The 20,138-nt window shown below is 35.9% G+C and overlaps 1 protein-coding gene across 2 annotated transcripts in view; it reads right to left on the bottom strand.

Annotated features, from left to right (window-relative positions):
• LOC121370824 (vacuolar protein sorting-associated protein 13D-like) overlaps positions 1 to 20,138 on the bottom strand; it is a 118,815-nt gene that overhangs the window by 83,837 nt on the left and 14,840 nt on the right. For both annotated transcript variants that reach the window (XM_041496311.1, XM_041496312.1), the window contains exons 6-19: positions 16,919 to 17,011; positions 16,055 to 16,171; positions 14,959 to 15,084; positions 13,638 to 13,930; positions 10,600 to 10,768; positions 9,463 to 9,558; positions 8,685 to 8,892; positions 8,164 to 8,295; positions 7,305 to 7,471; positions 6,014 to 6,165; positions 4,537 to 4,649; positions 3,679 to 3,761; positions 2,627 to 2,807; positions 1,515 to 1,674 (exon numbers count right to left, since the gene is read on the bottom strand). In XM_041496311.1, the coding sequence (XP_041352245.1) occupies positions 1,515 to 1,674; positions 2,627 to 2,807; positions 3,679 to 3,761; positions 4,537 to 4,649; positions 6,014 to 6,165; positions 7,305 to 7,471; positions 8,164 to 8,295; positions 8,685 to 8,892; positions 9,463 to 9,558; positions 10,600 to 10,768; positions 13,638 to 13,930; positions 14,959 to 15,084; positions 16,055 to 16,171; positions 16,919 to 17,011 (2,090 nt within the window). The remainder of the gene's footprint in view (positions 1 to 1,514; positions 1,675 to 2,626; positions 2,808 to 3,678; positions 3,762 to 4,536; positions 4,650 to 6,013; positions 6,166 to 7,304; positions 7,472 to 8,163; positions 8,296 to 8,684; positions 8,893 to 9,462; positions 9,559 to 10,599; positions 10,769 to 13,637; positions 13,931 to 14,958; positions 15,085 to 16,054; positions 16,172 to 16,918; positions 17,012 to 20,138) is intronic.

Here is a 20,138-nt window from a genome sequence, read left to right as displayed (position 1 = left end):
CTTCCTCTCGGAGAGATTCCATACACCTGAAATGTGTTGATCCAACAGATGCGCCCTGTACCCGTGCAGCGACACATCTGTGAAACCTGAGTCTGCGAACCGAACCGAACCGAACCCACTGGTCAGGAGACCACGTGGCGCAGATCTCACACTGACGGTCTTGAGAACAAGACTGACAGTCCGGACACAACACGTGTGTGTCTTTACGTCGTAAAGGAAATGGACAACCATCTCGCGCACAAACTTTCCGTGCGCTAGCTGTCAACGAACTCGCGTCGGACATGGTAAATTCAACAAAGAATTCCCAACTACCAACCGTATGTCAAGTTCAACCAAAAAACAAACACAAAATTACAAGTAATGAAAACTTTTTGCCAAAGCTTAACAGGTGTTAACAGGTGGACTGCAGAATTGATAATGAAGTTACAGGTAGCCCGTGCAAGGATAGCATTTCGCATATCCGGCAAGGGAGGGAATTCTGCAGTGTGTAGGTATGACTCAGGTTGAATAGCATATTTGTTGTGCTAGCACAGTAAGTTGAATAAGACTATAGTAATGTGAGCGTAATGCAAAACGGCAGCCGGTCTTAATGTGGGTAGCAGACATTTCGCATATGGTGAAATAGTGCATATGTGGCAATGTACCTACATAAAAATAACATTGGTCCCAGGTTTGTTTGTCACTTTATTGCTAATCTGTAGGTGGGAGTCTTAAACTGTAATAGAATATTTGCTAATAAATTGGGGTTTTTTTTTGTGAACTTGTTTATGATTTTTGATGTAGGTGGGGGGGGGGGGGGGGGGGTGGGGGGGCGGAGGGCTGTGTCTTTTTATAAGGAAGTTCCAATTCACATATAAATAATGATATACTCATTTGTATTATCATTTTGCAAATATTTTTTGCATTGTTTAAAATTACTTTTATGAAAATGACGTTTCCGCGCACTTTAATTATTGTTTTGAAAAGGGCGTTCGCGCACATAAAAATGAAAATATCAGAATATTCTGGATAAATATTTCCATTAGGTTGGTCACCCTGTTTTAAATGACTTTATTGATTTGATTATCTAGATTGTCTGCCTACCTCTAGTACAGGTGATCGTGAAATGCTGTTGATGACAGGGCTGACAGGGTTTACTGATTTGACTATCTAGATTGTCTGCCTACTACATTGTCTGCCTACCTCTTGTACAGGTGATCGTGAAATGTTGTTGATGACAGGGCTGACAGGGTTTATTGATGTGACTATCTAGATTGTCTGCCTACCTCTCGTACAGGTGATCGTGAAATGCTGTTGATGACAGGGCTGACAGGGTTTACTGATCTGACTATCTAGATTGTCTGCCTACCTCTCGTACAGGTGATAGTGAAATGCTGTTGATGACAGGGCTGACAGGGTTTACTGATCTGACTATCTAGATTGTCTGCCTACCTCTCGTACAGGTGATCGTGAAATGCTGTTGATGACAGGGCTGACAGGGTTTACTGATTTGACTATCTAGATTGTCTGCCTACCTCTCATACAGGTGATCGTGAAATGCTGTTGATGACAGGGCTGACAGGGAAGTGTTTGAGGTTTCTCTGGACATATTTGTGTTATTACTCTCTGGTACATTCAAGCTATAGCTGCTATTGACTTCATTTGGAGGTGTTGAAAGTGGAGTGTGGAAATCATCTGCAACAACAGGTAAGTATATGAAATGAAACTGGAAAAAGTCAATCAAAGATAAATGCATAGTCTGATTCACTCATCATTATATGCATATGTACCTAATGCACAGTGACTTCGATAGTAATGATTTCTCACTCCAGCCAGTGCACCACAACTGGTACATCAAAGGCTGTGGTATGTGCTATCCTGTTTGTGGGATTGTGCATATAAAAGATCCCTTGCTACTAATGAAAAAATGTAGCAGGTTTCTTCTCTGACTATATGTCAAAGTTACAAAATGTTTGACATGCAATAGCCGATGATTAATAAATCAATGTGCTCTAGTGGTGTCATAAACAATAGTGATGAGTCTTGTTGACTGGTGTAATAAAATAACAATTTCCAAAAGGAATAAACTCAGGAATGCTATGCCATGTGCTTGTAGAATGAATGATTGTTTAATGACACTCCAACATGAAAAATACAATCATTTGGTAAGTGCAAGGAAAAGATAATGCCTTTGCAAATTAAAACCTCAGGTAATATATATCTATATATATAAAGATATACACATCTCATTTTTGGGGGGTTATTAATATAGAAACAATCTCTTTTAATAGTAATAGTGCATAATGATAGTGGCAAAGAATTGTCCAGTTATTTATCAGGGTTTCCACTAGGAATTCTTTTAATGGTATGAAGTTTGACTGTATCCCAACCTCTGAAGACAGACGAAGTCGTGGCATGTTTTTTTTCTAAAATGCAAACCTTAATCATGGCATACTAATAAATAAATGATGTTATAAGATTGTTTCACTGTTGCATGTAACTGGCTCTTTGAAAAGCAAATGTTTTAAAACTATTTACTAAACAAAACGTCACTTATACAGTTTAAGGGTACAGATTTTTATCCATTTTAGCCTTTTGAAAAATCGCTATAATAATAATTGTAACAGTTATATAATTATACACTAACCTTCATCTTCCTTAGTGTCACTGGAAGATGATTTACCCAGTGTTCTTGATGATATTGTTTGGAAACAAAACTTGCCCAGATCTATGACAACCATATTGCTTGACACATCACAATAGTTTTCTGGAATGATCAGCTTTGGGGCAGATATGTCCAGTTTGATATCCCATCGTATCGTTGTGCCCTGCAAACAGAAATATATATATATATATATATATATATATATATATATATATATATATAATGTATTCCACACATAAAAATGTCAAAAAAACCCATGTGAAAAAAAGACAGATTGCTCAGATTAAAACAAAGCAAAAGGAAAATACGTCCGGACCAAAACAGCAAAGGAAAAAGAAGGATGTTACAGTTACGTAACTGAAACTAGAGGGTGTTGGGATGTTCAGACCAGACTACTAGCCGTGGGAAGGGGGGTGCACTTGTTTGAGGACAGGTGATATTGAAAAGAAATTAAATTTCAAGATCAAGACATGAAAAAAACAACCCAGGGCTGCTCTTTTTACTGTTGGTAACAAACAAGCTCTACCAAAAGAAAAGACAACATCTATGACTTTGATGTCACGGTGCAGTGACTGAAGAGGGATCTACAGAGGGGGATCAACTGTGTGACCTATAGCAGATCTGACTGATGTTTAATAACTGAACTAAATCCTAATAGTTTCTGACACATAACTGGCATAATCTGGACTTTGGTAACATTCAAAGGCGCATGACTCTAGCTCTTAGGTAGTGTTGCATTATTGGCTATTAAAAAATTTGTATAATATATTTGCATATTACCACAATTCTTGCTTAAAGTATCAGTGTTAGGTTAGGTCAGGTCATAGGTTTTAAAGTGCACATTCAGAACAAGCTGTTGTAGCACACGCCTGTCATGGGCACAGGTGTCAACTTTCACTGGCTCCTCTCTGTCCAAGACAGAATCAACTCAAATCTGTTAAACCGTCCTAGTGTTTTATTAATGCGAAAAATATTCCTGAAACCAGCCTTTTATAATGGAACTGATGTTCTTTCCATATTCTAACAAGGTTTACCTCTGCCTTGAGCAGCTGGTCCAGTGTTTCCATTAACTGGTCAGGAGATTGCTTCTTTAGCTTCTCAAATTTCCAAGCTGATGCTGAAAAAATAAAAGTGGCCACATCATTTGGAGAAAACTTCGCTTTTGGGATGTTTGGACCAGGCTACTAGCCATAGGGAGGGGGGAGGGGGTCAGTGCACTTGTTTGAGGACAGGTAATGTTGAAAAGAAATAATTTTTTGTTAATATTACATAAATCACTCTCGCAAGAATTTGCTTCCTACATTTCAGTGTCATGCTGCCACCTTTATCAGGATTGTATTTCTCTCAGTTCGTTAGATTATGTCCATCTCTACTAGTAGCCGTTTAATATATTAAACATAGGAGCAAACAGTAACAAGAACAACATATCTTTAAACTTTTCCCAATTTTGGGAATTTCGTACAGTATATTTTTTAGCCATTTGAAATAAATGTTGCTCAATCCGAATTGAAAGAAAAAAAGTTCTTCACATAAAGGATAATTCTAGCCATACTGGTTGCTGGATTAGTCAGACCATATGACAAAAAACCTTGAATATTTCTGATATAACATTCAACTTTGAATGCTGCAAACATCAGGGAGAGTGATAAACACACTATTCTATGCTTTGAAATAATTAGTTACTTTACATAAAGACTTTATCATATTACAGAGCAGCAAATGTTTTCTTTTAACATGTTGTATCAACATCTGTAATACAGTTGTACAGAATTTAGTTTATATGCAATGCCTGAAACTTTCATATTAATGACTAGATGATCAGTAAAATATCTGTGTGTAGTAATAAGCTTTGAAACACTGACAACGTGCTCTAAATAATGTCCTGTTAATACCTCTAGATCTATAAGCCTTCCTAGCCTGACGCACAGAAGAAAAGAATCCATGTAGGCTATTCAGAAACATCGGTGAATACACAATGTCCAGTGGCCTTGTTTTGATGGAGATCCTGAAAAAAAGAGGTAAAACAAACAACATAATACACATTTTCACAAATACAATTTATTAGTTTAATGTTTGTTTTGTTTAACGAAACCACTGAAGACCATCAATTAATTAATCATCGGCTATTGGATGTCAAACATTAGGTAATTCTGACTCATAATCATCAGAGGAAACCCACTAAATGTTTTCTAATGCAGCAAGGGATCTTTTATATGCACTTTCCCACAGACAGGAAAACACAAACCACTGCCTTTGTTCAGTTGTGGTGCACTGGTTGGAACGAGAAAAAAAAACAATCAGCTGAATGGATCCACCAAGGTGGTTTTGATCCTGCGACGCAAGCACCTCAATCAAGTACTCAATCGATTGAGCTGAATCCTGCCCCTAACAATTTATTAATTACATTTTAATAACACTTTTTCTTCTTCTTTTTGTCAAAGTTCAATCCATAAATGAATTTGGATAATTATTAACAGATTTGTAAGTGCTTATTAAATGTAAATTGGGCCTGTCAATAAAAATTGCTTTGACATTAATGAAATTAAAATTTTAACCTAGAGAAGTCCACAGATTTAATTTTATTATTAATATGGAATCAAAAGGTGAAACAATTGAGGGTTTTATGCAAAAAGGAACTGAATATTTGTTTAGCAATGACACATTAAATTTTAATTTTAATCACCATTTATTAGATGTCAGTAGTTGGTTAAAAGCAAAGTAAAGTAAAGTTTGTTTTTATTTAACGACGTCACTAGAGCACATTGATTTTTTATCTTATCATCCGTTATTGGACGTCAAACATATGGTCATTCTGACAGTTTTTTTAAGAGGAAACCCACTGTCGCCACATAGGCTACTCTTTTATGACAGGCAGCAAGGGATCTTTTATTTGCACTTCCCACAGGCAGGATAGCACAAACCATGGCCTTTGTTGAACCAGTTATTGATCACTGGTTGGTGCAAGTGGTTTACACCTACCCATTGAGCCTTGCGGAGCACTCACTCAGGGTTTGGAGTCAGTATCTGGATTAAAAATCCCATGCCTCGACTGGGATCTGAACCCAGTACCTACCAGCCTGTAGACCGTTGGCCTAACCACAACGCCACCGAGGCCGGTCTGGTTAAAAGCATCACAGAAGAAACAAGCTATTATTCTGGTTAACAGCAAGATTTATATATATATATATTTTTTTTTTTTCCCCTTCAAACAGAAAACAGCATGGCCTTTAAATACAAGATCTGATTAGATTTTTTCCATCCCAATCAGTTCACAACTGGTATATCAAAGGCCATGGTATGTACTGTCCTGACTGTGGGAAAGTGCATAAGACCTAAAATAACAATCATCAATGATGATAGAGATTTTACCCATATCTGAAGAAGCTGGATGGAGGATTCTTTTCATACAGAAGTTCAAAAAACTTCCAGTCGGAGCCAAGTTCTTCGGGTGTCTTTGGTGGACTCGTTTCAGTTGACGACTGATTCCGAGGACTCATTGAGAATGGCTGCTTACTGAGATCCTGACAAAATAGTTTAAGATGTAAAATTATTATATCCTAGCATAGGCCAGGACCATGTAACACACAGTACATGAAAAATCATTTATGGGCTCCCTCGAGGTAAAGATAGTCGTGATTATCAAAAGGTAAGCACTGATCATGTCATTATTGTTCAAACGTTTAGTAATAATAGCTGTTGATGTATATATATTCTTCAAAAAAAGTAGGGGAACTCTAATATGAATTTACAATTGCTAAAATTGTAAAGTATATTAGCTGTGGGGAATGGTTATATAATAATAGTGAATTAATTGGGCAAACATTACAACTGGTAGTTCAGTATTACAGTAGGTTTTATGACCACCAAAGATCTTGAAGGACGATTGGGGTCAGAAGTGAAATTTGAAAGTTGACGTTTTTTTATCAGTAAATTGCAAATTTATACAATAAAAATGACTAAAAACAAAACAATAACAACTGTATGATCAACAGAATGAAAAAGATTGACAGAAATAATGTTCCACAGTGATTAATCGACCTTCCTGGAAATTGTCAAAATCGAGAACGACACCCTACACACGTGTACGAGGCAACTGCGTGATGCATGTGCAAACTATGGAATGTGTTTCGGTGTGTTGATAAACAGACCTGAACATTCTTTACTAGGATGTCTAATAGTTGATATTAACATTAATATTTCAGGTTCCCCTACTTTTTTTGAAGAGTATATTATATAATATGAGTGTGCCTTGGAGCCCAATACCTACAATTTCAACACAAAAATTTTTCTGTTAAGGATACCCGTAGTCCATATCAGTCTAGCCTCTACCCATCGACCAATCCAGCTTGGGTGTCCCTAAGTGGGTTTTTTTGTAAATTGGTTGTTTTTTGGTGTGGTTTTTTTTAGGATTGGCCAGAGAGAATTTACCAACATCAAACCTCATAACATATTTGTCTTCAATGGCTCAAATGGGATATCAAACACATAATGCTGTCTAAAAGTAGCATCAATGCTAGTTTTAGACAGCATTATAAATACCAAACAAATAAAAATACTCAAATCTATTTTTAGTGAAAATCAACATTACAACATGGAGTAATTTGTTATGATTATGGAAGCATCTAATACTGATCCATGTAGAACTGTTTCAGAGACTTACATGTGTTTGTGGTGCCACCACATATGGAAAAACACATCCTTTTGTTGCCTTATCCTGCAGATAGAGGCAGCCTACAGCCAACTTGAATTTCATGGCACTGGTTCTTGGGCGTGACTCAAACTCCATGGAAATAGTTGAACACTGTAGCTCAACTAATGGAACTGGAACTGATAAATAAATAAATAAATTTTTCATCAAAGTAAGTACAATGTATCACTGTGCATTATTAAAATTTTCAGGGTGGGACGTAGCCCAGTGGTAAGACACTCACTTGATGCGCGGTTGGCATGGGATCGATCCCTGTCGGTGGGCCCATTGGGCTATTTCTCGTTCCAGCCAGTGTACCACAACTGGCCGTGGTATTTACTACCCTGTCTGTGGGATGGTGCATATAAAAGATCCCTTGCTGCTAATCGAAAATAGTAGCCCATGAAGTGGTGACAGGGGGTTTTCCTCTCTCAATATCTGTGTGGTCCGTAACCATATTTCTGACACCATATAACCGTAAATAAAATGTGTTGAGTGCGTCATTAAATAAAATATTTCTTTGTTTTATTAAAATAATCAAGTTTCTTAATGCCAGGGTTTGAAGTAGTGAATGAAAGTAAAATATGGCCTGCTATAATATATTTTTAAATAGCTAAGAAAACAGATGGCCTGCTGAAAGACAGCTGGAACCTGTTATTTCACACTAGTCTAAAATAATTTTCTTAATATTGTTACTATCACAAATGTGTAACACTATTTATGTCACGTCTGATCATCACTTATTATTTTACCTTTTGTCTTTAACTGCAAAGCCAGTTAGTCACCATTATAACAGAAACAGAGTGTTGCTAAAATAAATAAAATGCCGTACCATGGTCTTTAATCTCCAGTAATGCAAAGGACCCTTTGGCCAGTGAAAAGGTAAAATGAGCGAATACAGTGTCCTTGCGGAGGAATGAGCTGTTTTCAGTTGAATCCATGATCACATCCATTATTTCTTGTTCTGAAATTTGAAAGTAATTACTAAGAACAGTTCTAAGAGAAAAACACTTCAATGTGGAAAGAAAAATGACAAGAGAACTACCCTTTTTTATAGCATTAACAGCAGTCTTGAATTAGTGGAATAAAGTATAAGATGGAACAAAACAATCCTTCAAGTTCCAAAATATTTGAAGAAAATTTATATTTAAAAATAGTGTTCAAAAATAAATTTAGTTAAAAACCCAAAATACAACAGACATACTATTTTTTTATATTACAAACAGTAGTCTTGACTAAGTGAAATAAAGAATAAGACTGAATAAAAAAAACTAAATCCTTCAAGTTCCAAAATATTTTAATAAAATTTATATTTCAAAATGGTGACGTATAAAACTAAATGAAGTTAAATACCTATTTTGACAGGATCAGTCGATTCAGTCTCTGGAACAGGATCCGGTGTTTTTTCACAAACTTCCTGATCTACGCTGTTCTCTGTCGGTTTAGCACTTGCTTGAGACCAACCTGACCACCCTGGAAACCAGAGTCGGAACAACCCCGGCTGCTCTTTTTCAGTAGAAACCACTTGGTCCTGGGGAGATGGACTCTTCCGAGCTACAGGCTGAAAAGTGACAAACTGAATTGTTAAAATATTTTAGATATGATAAACTGTCTGAAAATTGATTTGATGGTGCTGACAAGAAAAGGAAAGATTGCTTAACAACACCTCAGTACATTTTAAACCTTTATGTTATCCTTGAAGGCTTTTAACCTTTATGTTATCCTTGAAGGCTTTTAACCTTTATGTTATCCTTGAAGGCTTTTAACCTTACGTTATCCTTGAAGGCTTTTAACCAGGCAAATTTAGCAATGAGATGTTTAAGACTGCAGCCAGCAGAGTTTATAGGGAGGGGGGTCGAATCATGCTTCCCCCAAAAATATATTGAAAAACAAAAATGTGCTAGAGTAGGAGGGAGATTCAACCCATGAAACCCAAACACTGCACATGTTCCTGTGAAGGCACTATTTTTCAGACTATTTTCAACTAGCAATCAAGCATAATGAAACTTCCATTAAATAGTCACAAAAGGGGAATATGACCCCATAAGACATCAGCATGCTGTAGACAAATAACATTAAAGTAATAAGTACTGGAACAATAGTGTACTCAGTGAGTTATGTTTCAACATACCAATTTGTTTTCCTTGTATAGCTTGGATAAAACTGCTTCTCGCAGGATTTTTAGTTCCTCAAAGTCAAGTTCATCTTCCAACTGAGCTTTCTCTGCCTGTAAAATATGCACATTTAAAAAAATATAATAGTTACTATCTGTTCTTTAAACCAATTCCATTTGCCATTTTACCAAATATGGCCACTGAATATCTTATATGATACAATAAAAATGACGTGCTTTTGCATCATTTTAAGAATACAAAATAATATGACTGAGAATGTGTTAAGAAGTAATTATTTTTCTATACCATAATAGCCACTGCTTATGAAAATATACCATTTCATGTGTATGAAACAAATCAATACAAAATTTCTTATAAATAGTAAATCTCTGTACATGATGGTATACAAAAACCACATTGAGTGGGTACGTTTATAATTTTTACTCACATAAATTCACTAATTAATACATAAAATAAAGTTCATATTTGAATCGGTAAGTATTATTTTCGCGGATTTTAATGTTGATTAAAATTAGGCAAACATTTAAAAAAGTCGCGTTTATTTACAGGCATTTGTAGCCAGCTGTCCAGTATTTATGTCCATTATTCCCAATAATAGTGTTTTTCTGACCAGAATTTAACAAACAAACTATAATTCATATCCCAATATTTGGTGATTTTTGTTTTTGTTGTTGGTAAAACAATCAAATTTATTGTTAAATTAGCTGTCACAATCAGCTATTGTTCACTGAAAATTACCGTGACATGCCGCCATTGTTGTCAAGCAAAAATACTTGCCGAAAACTAAAAATTACAAGGTATTTTCCATTAAAAAACTAAAAGTAAAGACACAGGAAACCGAGTTGTCTTCCATTTCCTATTAATAAATTTTCCAGTGAGTGTCATGTGCAAAATAGCAGGAAATTGGGGAATGCACTGTATACAGTGTACAGTATGTCAACTGGCATGACGTCGGGCGAGATATCTCGCTTGCAGTAGTCAGAAGGTTAACTGAGTCATGAATGCGAACATTTAATGATTGAAAGTGAAGTTCCAGCCATCGGGAACAAGCATTGTCATTTTTAAGCCAGTCAAATAATACCTGGCATATCTGAGACCATATGAATAATAAACACTGTATAAGCAGAACTCACAAGTACTGATGATGTAAGTGTGTCTTCAGTGAGACTCTGCAGATAAAGCCGTGTGTAAACCACTGAATCATGGACTCGCTTCAGGATGAACTCTTTAGTAAGTCGCCGGTTCCTGTCTTGTATCTGCACCAAGTGGCAGTTAATAGCAAACTGCCACCATGATCTTGGACTAAAATAAAAGGGAAAACCATTACTGTAACAATGGTGAGAGGAACAGTAAATAGCAAACTGCCACCATGATCTTGGGACTAAAATAAAAGGGAAAACCCAAACTGCAACAATGCTGAGAATAACAGTAAATGGCAAACTGCCACCATGATCTTGGACTAAAATAAAAGAGAAACCATAACTAACAATGCTAAGAGTAACAGTAAATAGTAAACTGCCATCAAAATCCTTGACTAAAATATACTACTCAAAAGAATTTAAGGGTCAGACGATATTTTCGACATTATTTTCTGAATGTCAATTATATTAGCTAGACCATAATGTCATGCATGGTATTGTTCCATTTTGACGAAAGTGGGTCTAAGCAACCCATAAATGAATTAAAATCCACTGTCATTGACACTGTCGACTAGTTCTAATGGCGAAAACATGCTTACATTTGCACGTAAATTAGGGCGAAAGCGAAAGGTCTGCTAAGTGCCCATAACTTGCTTTTTCACAAAGCGCTTCATTTGCACGCTTTGCACGTGTATTCCATGTTCCCAATGCTGAATTTCCGTATAATTGGAGCTTGCGTTCGTGTACGGTGCACACTCCAAATTCGACAATGGTACGACTTCAACTGACTATCGAAGATCGAGGAAGGGCTATTGCTTGGCTTCAGGATGGCAATACGCAAAGAAATGTTGCTCTGAGACTTGGTGTCAGTCAGAGTGTCGTTGGCCGACTGTGGCAACGGTACCAAGCAACGATTTCTGTTCGAAATCGTCCACGTTCGGGAAGACCCCGAAGCACTACAAATAGAGAGGACTGCTACATCACCAATATGGCTCTACGTCAACGCACAACCACTGCACGCCGATTACGTGACAATCTGCGGACTGCGACTGGAACTCGAGTGTCTGATCAAACCATACGCAATCGTCTGAGAGCCAATAATCTACGCTGCTGTCGCCAGGCTGTTCGACCACCACTTCTACCACGTCACAGAACGGCCTGACGTCACTGGTGCACGCTTCATCTGCGGTGGCAACGTGTTCAGTGGGGTCGAGTGATGTTCACTGATCAGTCCAGGTTTAGTCTCCAGTTCAACGACGGTCGGGTTCGTGTCTACAGACGTCCTGGGGAGCGTTTCGCTGACGTTAACGTTAAACAACGTCACCGGTTCGGTGGTGGCAGCGTCATGGTGTGGGGCGGCATCTCTATCCACCACAGGACCCCCCTCTATGTGGTGGATGGCAATCTGAATGGAATCCGCTATCTGAATGAGATTATCCGGCCGTTGGTTCTCCCAGGCCTTCAGCAGATTGGCGGCGGGGCAGTTCTGCAGGATGACAATGCCAGACCCCACCACGCCAGGGTGGTAACGGACTTTCTCAGACAACAAGGTATCGCCAGGATGGATTGGCCAGCATATTCGCCTGACTTGGCCCCAATAGAGCACGCCTGGGACGAATTAGGCAGGAGAGTTCGGGATAACCATGCCCCTCCGGCCAACCTTCATGATCTGGGTCAACTTCTTATGGCAGAGTGGCAGGCCATTCCCCAAGAGTTCTTCAGACGTCTGATCAACAGCATGAGGCAACGATGTGTCGAGTGTATTCGCGCCAGGGGTGGATTCACACACTATTAAACGAATGTTCTAATGTGTAAAATCCATGTTTGACAACCTTCAACTTTGACAGCATGTCATGTGACTTTCTTGTATACAGTGACGTTTATTTGTGGGTTTTTTGTAAATATGGAACAATAAATAAAAAATTTGGTGTAGTTTAAATCATCAATCTAATACACTCTGAAACTTATTTGGTTATAAATTTTTGACCCTTAAATTCTTTTGAGTAGTATAAATGGGAAAACCTTTACAGAACTGTAACAATTCTGAGAGCAACAGTAAATGGCAAACTGCCACCATGATCTTGGACTAAAATAAAAGGGAAAACCCTAACTGCAACAGTGCTGAGAATAACAGTAAATGGCAAACTACCACCATGATCATGGACTAAAATAAAAGGGAAAACCACAACTGTATCAATTCTGAGAGCAACAGTAAATGGCAAACTAAATAAAAGGGAAAACCATAACAATGTTGATAGAGCAACAGTAAACAGCAAATTGCCATGATTATAATCATGGACTATAATAAAAGGGAAAACCAATTCAAGTTTGAGAGTAATGGTAAATAGCATAATATTGTGACTACTATAGAAAACTGGTTTCTGACACACACGTTGGTGAGAACATCATCCATTATTTTTGATAACACATGGGTTGTTTACACACATACGTGTTAACAATTTCAAGACATACAATTGTCTGTTCCTAGGTGATGACCAGGTCACCAGTGCCATGGATCCAATGAAAAACAACATGGTGGACATAGATTACACTGACGTATAGTTAACCTGACAATCATGTGTCTGTGACGCATAAGTTAGCTACAAGTGCAGCAGCTGTAAATAACTTTTAGTTGAAAAAGAAGTAAAATTTGCTTAAAATCTGGTTTTTCAGGATATGTAAGAAATAGAATAATACATTTGTGTTAGTTGGATACCATTTATCTCACAACTCGTGAGATAAATGTATCTAACGGAAACAAATATAATATTCTCTACGTAAGAGCATACTGATAGTATTGAATAGTTAAAACATCTCGTTTTTAATATGATTATATAAGATTTAATAACTACATGGGGAGAGAGGTAGTTGGTATTTGATACAAGTTAAAATTACCAATTAAATTAATTGCAATAATGGTGTCACCACCGCCACACCAAGGACAATTAATGGTGCATACCTCATCAATTCACTAATTCTATATTATTAAACAGATTTTATATTGTGTAATTTATCAACCGCATTAAATTTACTTTTCTTTGATGGTTATCATTGGTCTATGTTTTCTGTACAGCCGTCTCAAACCATGACGTTCAAATTCAGACTGCCAGAACATCAAGCACTGATACTGCTCTGATGTTAAAGTAAAGTCAATTTTGTCCAGACTGATGTCGATGTTGATTCTAGGAGAGGTAGGAGATCGCAGGGGAAGAACCGAAGTCCTGCGAGTGACCTTGGCCTGGGCATTGATGGGGCTGAGAATGTTGCCATGTTCTTTGAAATTGTTATCAAGGGTGGACACAAACATGTCACGTTGCATTGCATCCTGAAATAACAAATGATATCAGGTAAAAGATTTTATAATCACAAAGGAGGAGAATAATCTGTGATTAGATCCTAAAATTACTTAAATGTTAGTAAAACTCATGTAGAAAAGGAAGATTTGTTAAATTAATAATTTTAATATGTAATAGAACACAGCACCAAAAATATTTGCTTTTGTTTGTGTAATATTTCAGAGTAAAAAAAACAAAAACAAAAAACACAACCAAAATGGACAACAAAAAGATTTCTACTTGAAAAACATCAAATGAAATAAATTAGAGGTGGAGTGGACAAGTTGTACTAGGGGTCATTATTTCACATTTTTGCAATATGTGACACAATTTAGTTTTGTTTCAAAATAATAAATGAATTGGGTGTTAAACAAAGGTACAAATGCAAGTACATGAAAAAAGATGTTTTGTTTAACAACACCACTAGAGCACATTGATTTATTAATCATCGGCTATTGGATGTCAAACATTTGGTAATTTTTTACATAGTTTTAGAGAGGAAACTCGCTATATTTTTCCATTAGTAGCAAGGAATTTTTTTATATGCACCATCCCACAGACAGAATAGCACATACTACGGCCTTTGCTATATCAGTCATGGTGCACTGGCTGAAATGAGAAATGTCAGTACATGAATGAATCATTTTAAATAAGTCTCAAACATTTTGAGAAAGTATATATAATTATGTGGTTTCCATAAAGAAATGGTTAAAAATTATTCAATCATAATATCGAGTTTTTGCCTCACTGAACAAATACAATTATATTAATTTAACTTATTTCAAGTAATTAAAAAAGGAGTGTTCTGCAGTCAATGGCGTAGCCAGCATGAGGCAAACAAGGTGCTTACATGTACCTCGTCTGGAATTTCCTCAGATTTATTTTATTTTTCCCATGACACTGATATTTATTTTACAGGTCTGGGTTTGCCTCAGTGTTTTTTTCCTCTCTGGCTATGCCCCAGCAAGTCCACAATTTTTCTCAGCCCAGGGTTGAACATTTTCCAGTATAAACTTACCATGAGTTCTGTGAGTGGCAGGTCTCCCAGCATCGTTGTGTTGGTATCACAATACATAGAGAAATGCTGCAGGTCAGCCAGCTTGAACATCATGTCTGACGATGTGCTATGGACAAAACTGGGAGTCTGCAATCACAAGAGCAGCAATAAATGATTCAAAGAATCAAAATAGCAACCTTTTTAAGAGGTTTTTCTTTTCAAAAGACATTTTCAGAAAAAGACAACTAAGCCATAAAGAAATAACAATGAAGTGACACAGCTTGACCACTCAACATCATTTTCAGCTATGAAAAAGTTTAAAGTTAAAACATTTGGTTTGTGTAATGTCTAAAGCACACCAGTTGATCGATTAATCATTGGCTATTGGATACCAAACATTTGGTAACTCTGATATGTAGTCTTCAGAGAAAACCTGCTCCATATTTCCATCAGAATCAAGGGATCTTTTTATACACAGGACCTTTCATATACCAGTCGTAGGGCACTGGTTGGGACAGGAAGAAACCTAATGGGTCTGCTGAGGTGTTTTGATCCTGTAACCCATAAACATTAGGCAAGCACCCTATTGAAGGAACTAAATGCTGCCCCTCCAATTATAGAAGACTAATATCTATTCAACTGAATACTGTAAAATGGGATAATAAATGAATGACAGATAAAGATTTCTGAGTTCTGAAGTTCAAATGTTCATAATCTTATTACTAGTTTATATAGGAATCTTGTCAGGTCTGACATAAGTTCCACAGATCAAAGGTTTTCAAACGACTCAAGTTTGAATGATCAAAGTTACCTGTACTGGATGTTTTTTGAGAAAAAGAAACAAAATGCTGAGAACCAAATATAACATTTTCTAAATCAGTGTTTCTCAACTTTTTTTAACACTAAAAACAACCTAGCATTTCAAGGCACACAAAAAATATAAAAAATAACAACAAATTATAAACATCAAGAGAAACATATTTACAAAAAGAAGAAACATCGGCACACAGGTTAAGAAACAGTTCTAACCAATGATACTCTAAGATCCACATTCATACATACAAACACTAGCAGGCTAAACAGATTATTTTACAAGACGTTTAATAAATATGCCCACCCAACTTCCATCTGTGCTCTGAGCACTGAGTTTCTTGATCGTCACTCCACATGCAAATGGACAAGACGGATTTAAGTGTTCGTCCTCGTAGCGCAGATGGATATCACTGACAATTAGCTGTAGGAAAACAAAACCATACATATAAACATAATTTTCATAATCAACATGCAAATCAGTTAATACATTATATTTATCCAGTTTAATAGTTCAATATCTGGGCAAGATCAAGCAAAATGCAGCATTTGAGAAATTAAATTATAATTTTATTAACTATGCCAGTAAAGTTTCTGAATTCAAAAATAATTATTTTTGAATCCAGAAACATGAGTGGCATAGTTATAAAGATATTAATGTCTAGCTAGATTACAGCAAATCATGTTTTAGACTAGCCTTTTGTCAAAAATACATAACCTCTTCCAGGAAAGAACTATACAGTCAGCAATAGTTTACAATATATATCATACCATTTTAAGTAGGAAAACAAAAACAATTTTTTTTATTTTTTTTTAACTACATGTATAATATGGATTTAGTAAAAACTTCTTTTTTTTTAAATCACATTAGTTTTGTCATGCTGATTTAGAATTAAAAACCTGTTCCTAGGTCAGTGTGAGTAATTTGTAGCAGAAAAGTAACTAAAATGTCCCTCCATTACCGTGCGATCAAGTTGCACATTTAGAAACATAACAGGATGAACGTGAACTTTATGATAATTGATAATGATCTATATTCAAGGTTTATGAATCTGGTCTTCATCCTCAGACATTGACCACTGGTTGGAACAGGAAAGTAATTACAAAAAGCACACAGCATACATGTGTAACAACGAAAATAATGAACACTATATGTTGTCAGTACATGTACCTGAATATTTTCAAGAACGTTTGCAAGCATCGATGCTCCATATGAAAACCATGATGTAGAAGTCAACTCGGATTGTTTTCCCTGTTTTAAAACCTGCAAAAACAACAATAGACACTGATAACCTACTAACTGGCAACCATTTTAATGGCTTTCAAGAGGTATCTGATTATAATTTGTCATCTTTGTGTACCTGAAAATGCAAATTATAAGCTGTAATTCTGAAATTGTATATGAAACACTCAAAAATAATTAGGATGCTGCAAGTTTATCTGTGATAATCTAATTTTCATCTGTGAACAGAATACAGGCAAGTTAAGTTTTGTTTAATGACGCCATTAGAACAGACATGATTGATTAATTAATGGCTACTGGGTGACAAACATTAGATAATTCTGACAGAGGAAGCCCACTACATGTACATTCTTCCATCAGTAGCAAGAGAACATTTATATGCATTTATCCACAGACAGGACAGCATATTCCATAGCATTTGATATTTTGACATATTAGTCATGGGGCACAGGATGAGACAGAATGTGTTATTTTTTAAATCTATGAATGGGTCCACTGAGGTTGTTCGATCCTTCAACCTAAGCACCCTAGGAAAGAAACAATTATTAAAAAATTGTTGTTTAAATTTTATAATGAAAATCAAGCAGTAAATTAAAACTTTTAAAGTAAACAATAAATTCTGTTCAATGCAAGACACGCTGAAACAAGATGGCAAATCTGGCATAAATGGATAAATCACCATAGAAGTTAAACTTGATCTATAACAGTACATGATAAAGTTATACACAAAATTTCAGCTCAATATCTTGAGACTTTGCAAAAAAAAAGTCTGGAAAACAGATTTTCATATCCCTTAAGTTCAAGGGCAATAACTGTCAAAAATTGGTAAATCATCATCAAAGTCAAACTTGATCTGTAACAATACATGACAAAGCTATACACAAAATTTGAGCTCAATATCTCGAAGCATTTTAAAATAAACATCTAGTCAACTACAGGTGGTACAGACAGTACGGAGATGAAACCTATAGAAGGAAGGAAATCTTTTATTTAACGACACACTCAACACATTTTATTCATGGTTATATGGCGTCGGACATATGGTTACGGACAACACAAACATTGAGAAAGGAAACCTGCTGTTGCCACTTCATGGGCTACTATTTTCGATTAGCACCAAGGGATCTTTTATACGCACCATCCATCCCACAGAGATGATAGTACATACATACCATGGCCTTTTGTTACACCAGTTGTGGAGCACTGGCTGGAACACAAAATAGGCTGTACCACTGAGCTACATCCCGCCCCTGAAACCTATAGTCCCCTTCGGTTGGACCGGTATGGGACTAACAATATTATTGTGGGGGGATACTGACATTATTGCATACTTCCAGGGTTTCTGCCAGAGGGTAAAATGGGTATGGTACCATACCCAAATTTGTCTTTTTTTTTAAGTTAACATTTTGACAAAATGAATGACTCTTATTATTGTATGATTTTCTTAAGCCTAACTCTAAATGTAACCCATTTTCTTTGTGGAGGAGACCCCCCCATAGCCCCTGTTGATTGTGGTTGCATTCAATTCCATGGCACCATACCCAGAAACTTCTTTCTGGCAGAAACTCTGACTACAGACTGATAAAATCAATTCCATTGTTTATTAACTGGAACAAATAATTATATTTAATTCTACTGAAAGAAACAGAAACCGTTGACAATATTTGACTAATTTAAATTAAAATACTACTACTTTCTTAGAATGCTCTACACAACCATTAGTCCATTTATAAAGATATGCTTTGCTGCTCTTTCAGAATCATGCTGCCTATGTTAACAGATAATCTCCAACATTTATAATATTATTACAATGAACAATTGCAAATGTCAAGCTGGCACCATGCTGACAAAAGAAAGGTTATGAAGTTCGAATATAATATAATAACTCATGATTGTATTATACTGTTGTTTACCAATAAGACTATTAACAACATTACATAACAAAGTTGATAAATATACATTGTATATACATATAAGTGCCATTTTTCAGCCGCTAAGATCATTGTAAATGTATGTATCATGTTTCTATTGTACAGATATTGATTACAACGTAAGTCCCAGGTGTGGTCTCAACACATGCTGCACAATATTGCTGATCAATGAACAGTACAATAATCCTATCAGCTGTATGAAAATGTATCATGTAATCTTCAAGGTTAGACGAGACTAATTTAAACAATGAACAGTACAATAATCCTATCAGCTGTATGAAAATGTATCATGTAATCTTCAAGGTTAGACGAGACTAATTTAAACAATGCTAGTAATTAGAGGAAGCACCGTATCTGATCCCTTTGTCCCATATTTTAATACATTTATAAACAAACATTAATTAACATAAATATTATGTATATGTATACATTTCTGAGCAAGAACAGTGAAATAACTGATCGTCAATTATGTTACATTTTCAAACGCATGTGATTTCAAAACACAGTATAAATCTAAGTATCACACATGAAGAATATAAAGTAAATCTACTATCATCTCGTAAAAAGATATCGAGGAATTATATGATGTACAATAGATGCCAGTTCTTTCTAAAATATGACACATTGTATCAAACATGTAGATTTTGAATGATCTAGTGATTAAATCTTTATCCAAAAACATCATTGATTAAAGTTACAGTCTCTGGTTACCATATTATAACATCATGTACAAATATGAAATACAAGCTCAAATGCTCTTTTAAAAAACTTGTGTGTGTTCGCTATGAACGGAGATCGTCAAAAGTATACGCTTTATTCGTCACCTGTGCTGCCTTTGCTCAGCAAAGCACAAACGATAGCCTGTTGTCAGTTTCAGTTAACACGTGCGTTTGCCGATTTCAAATTGTAGGGTTCGTCTCAAAAAATTAAAAGAGAAATCTTGCGCTGTATGAAGAACGTTCGGTTGAGGATACGGTCTTTCGTTAAAACCGGTTTGATCTTGACAACGTATTATCGACAATCGTACCTTCCTATTTCAGAATTAATATTTTATTAAGTGTTAGTAGAACTTTCAAAGTTTAGTTTGTATACTAGTAACACATTAATCATGTATATTTTTTTTTTATAAAATATACTAAAGTAGACAATGAACGTTTTCACTTCTTAATTTTACGTGTTAAAATCGACAAATTAAAATAAATATTCTTTCATTTGGA

Source organism: Gigantopelta aegis, chromosome 4 (assembly GCF_016097555.1).
Source record: "Gigantopelta aegis isolate Gae_Host chromosome 4, Gae_host_genome, whole genome shotgun sequence".
NCBI lineage: Eukaryota > Metazoa > Mollusca > Gastropoda > Neomphalida > Peltospiridae > Gigantopelta > Gigantopelta aegis.
Note: the sequence above shows the minus strand (reverse complement) of the source record. Positions and strands in the feature narration are given on the sequence as shown.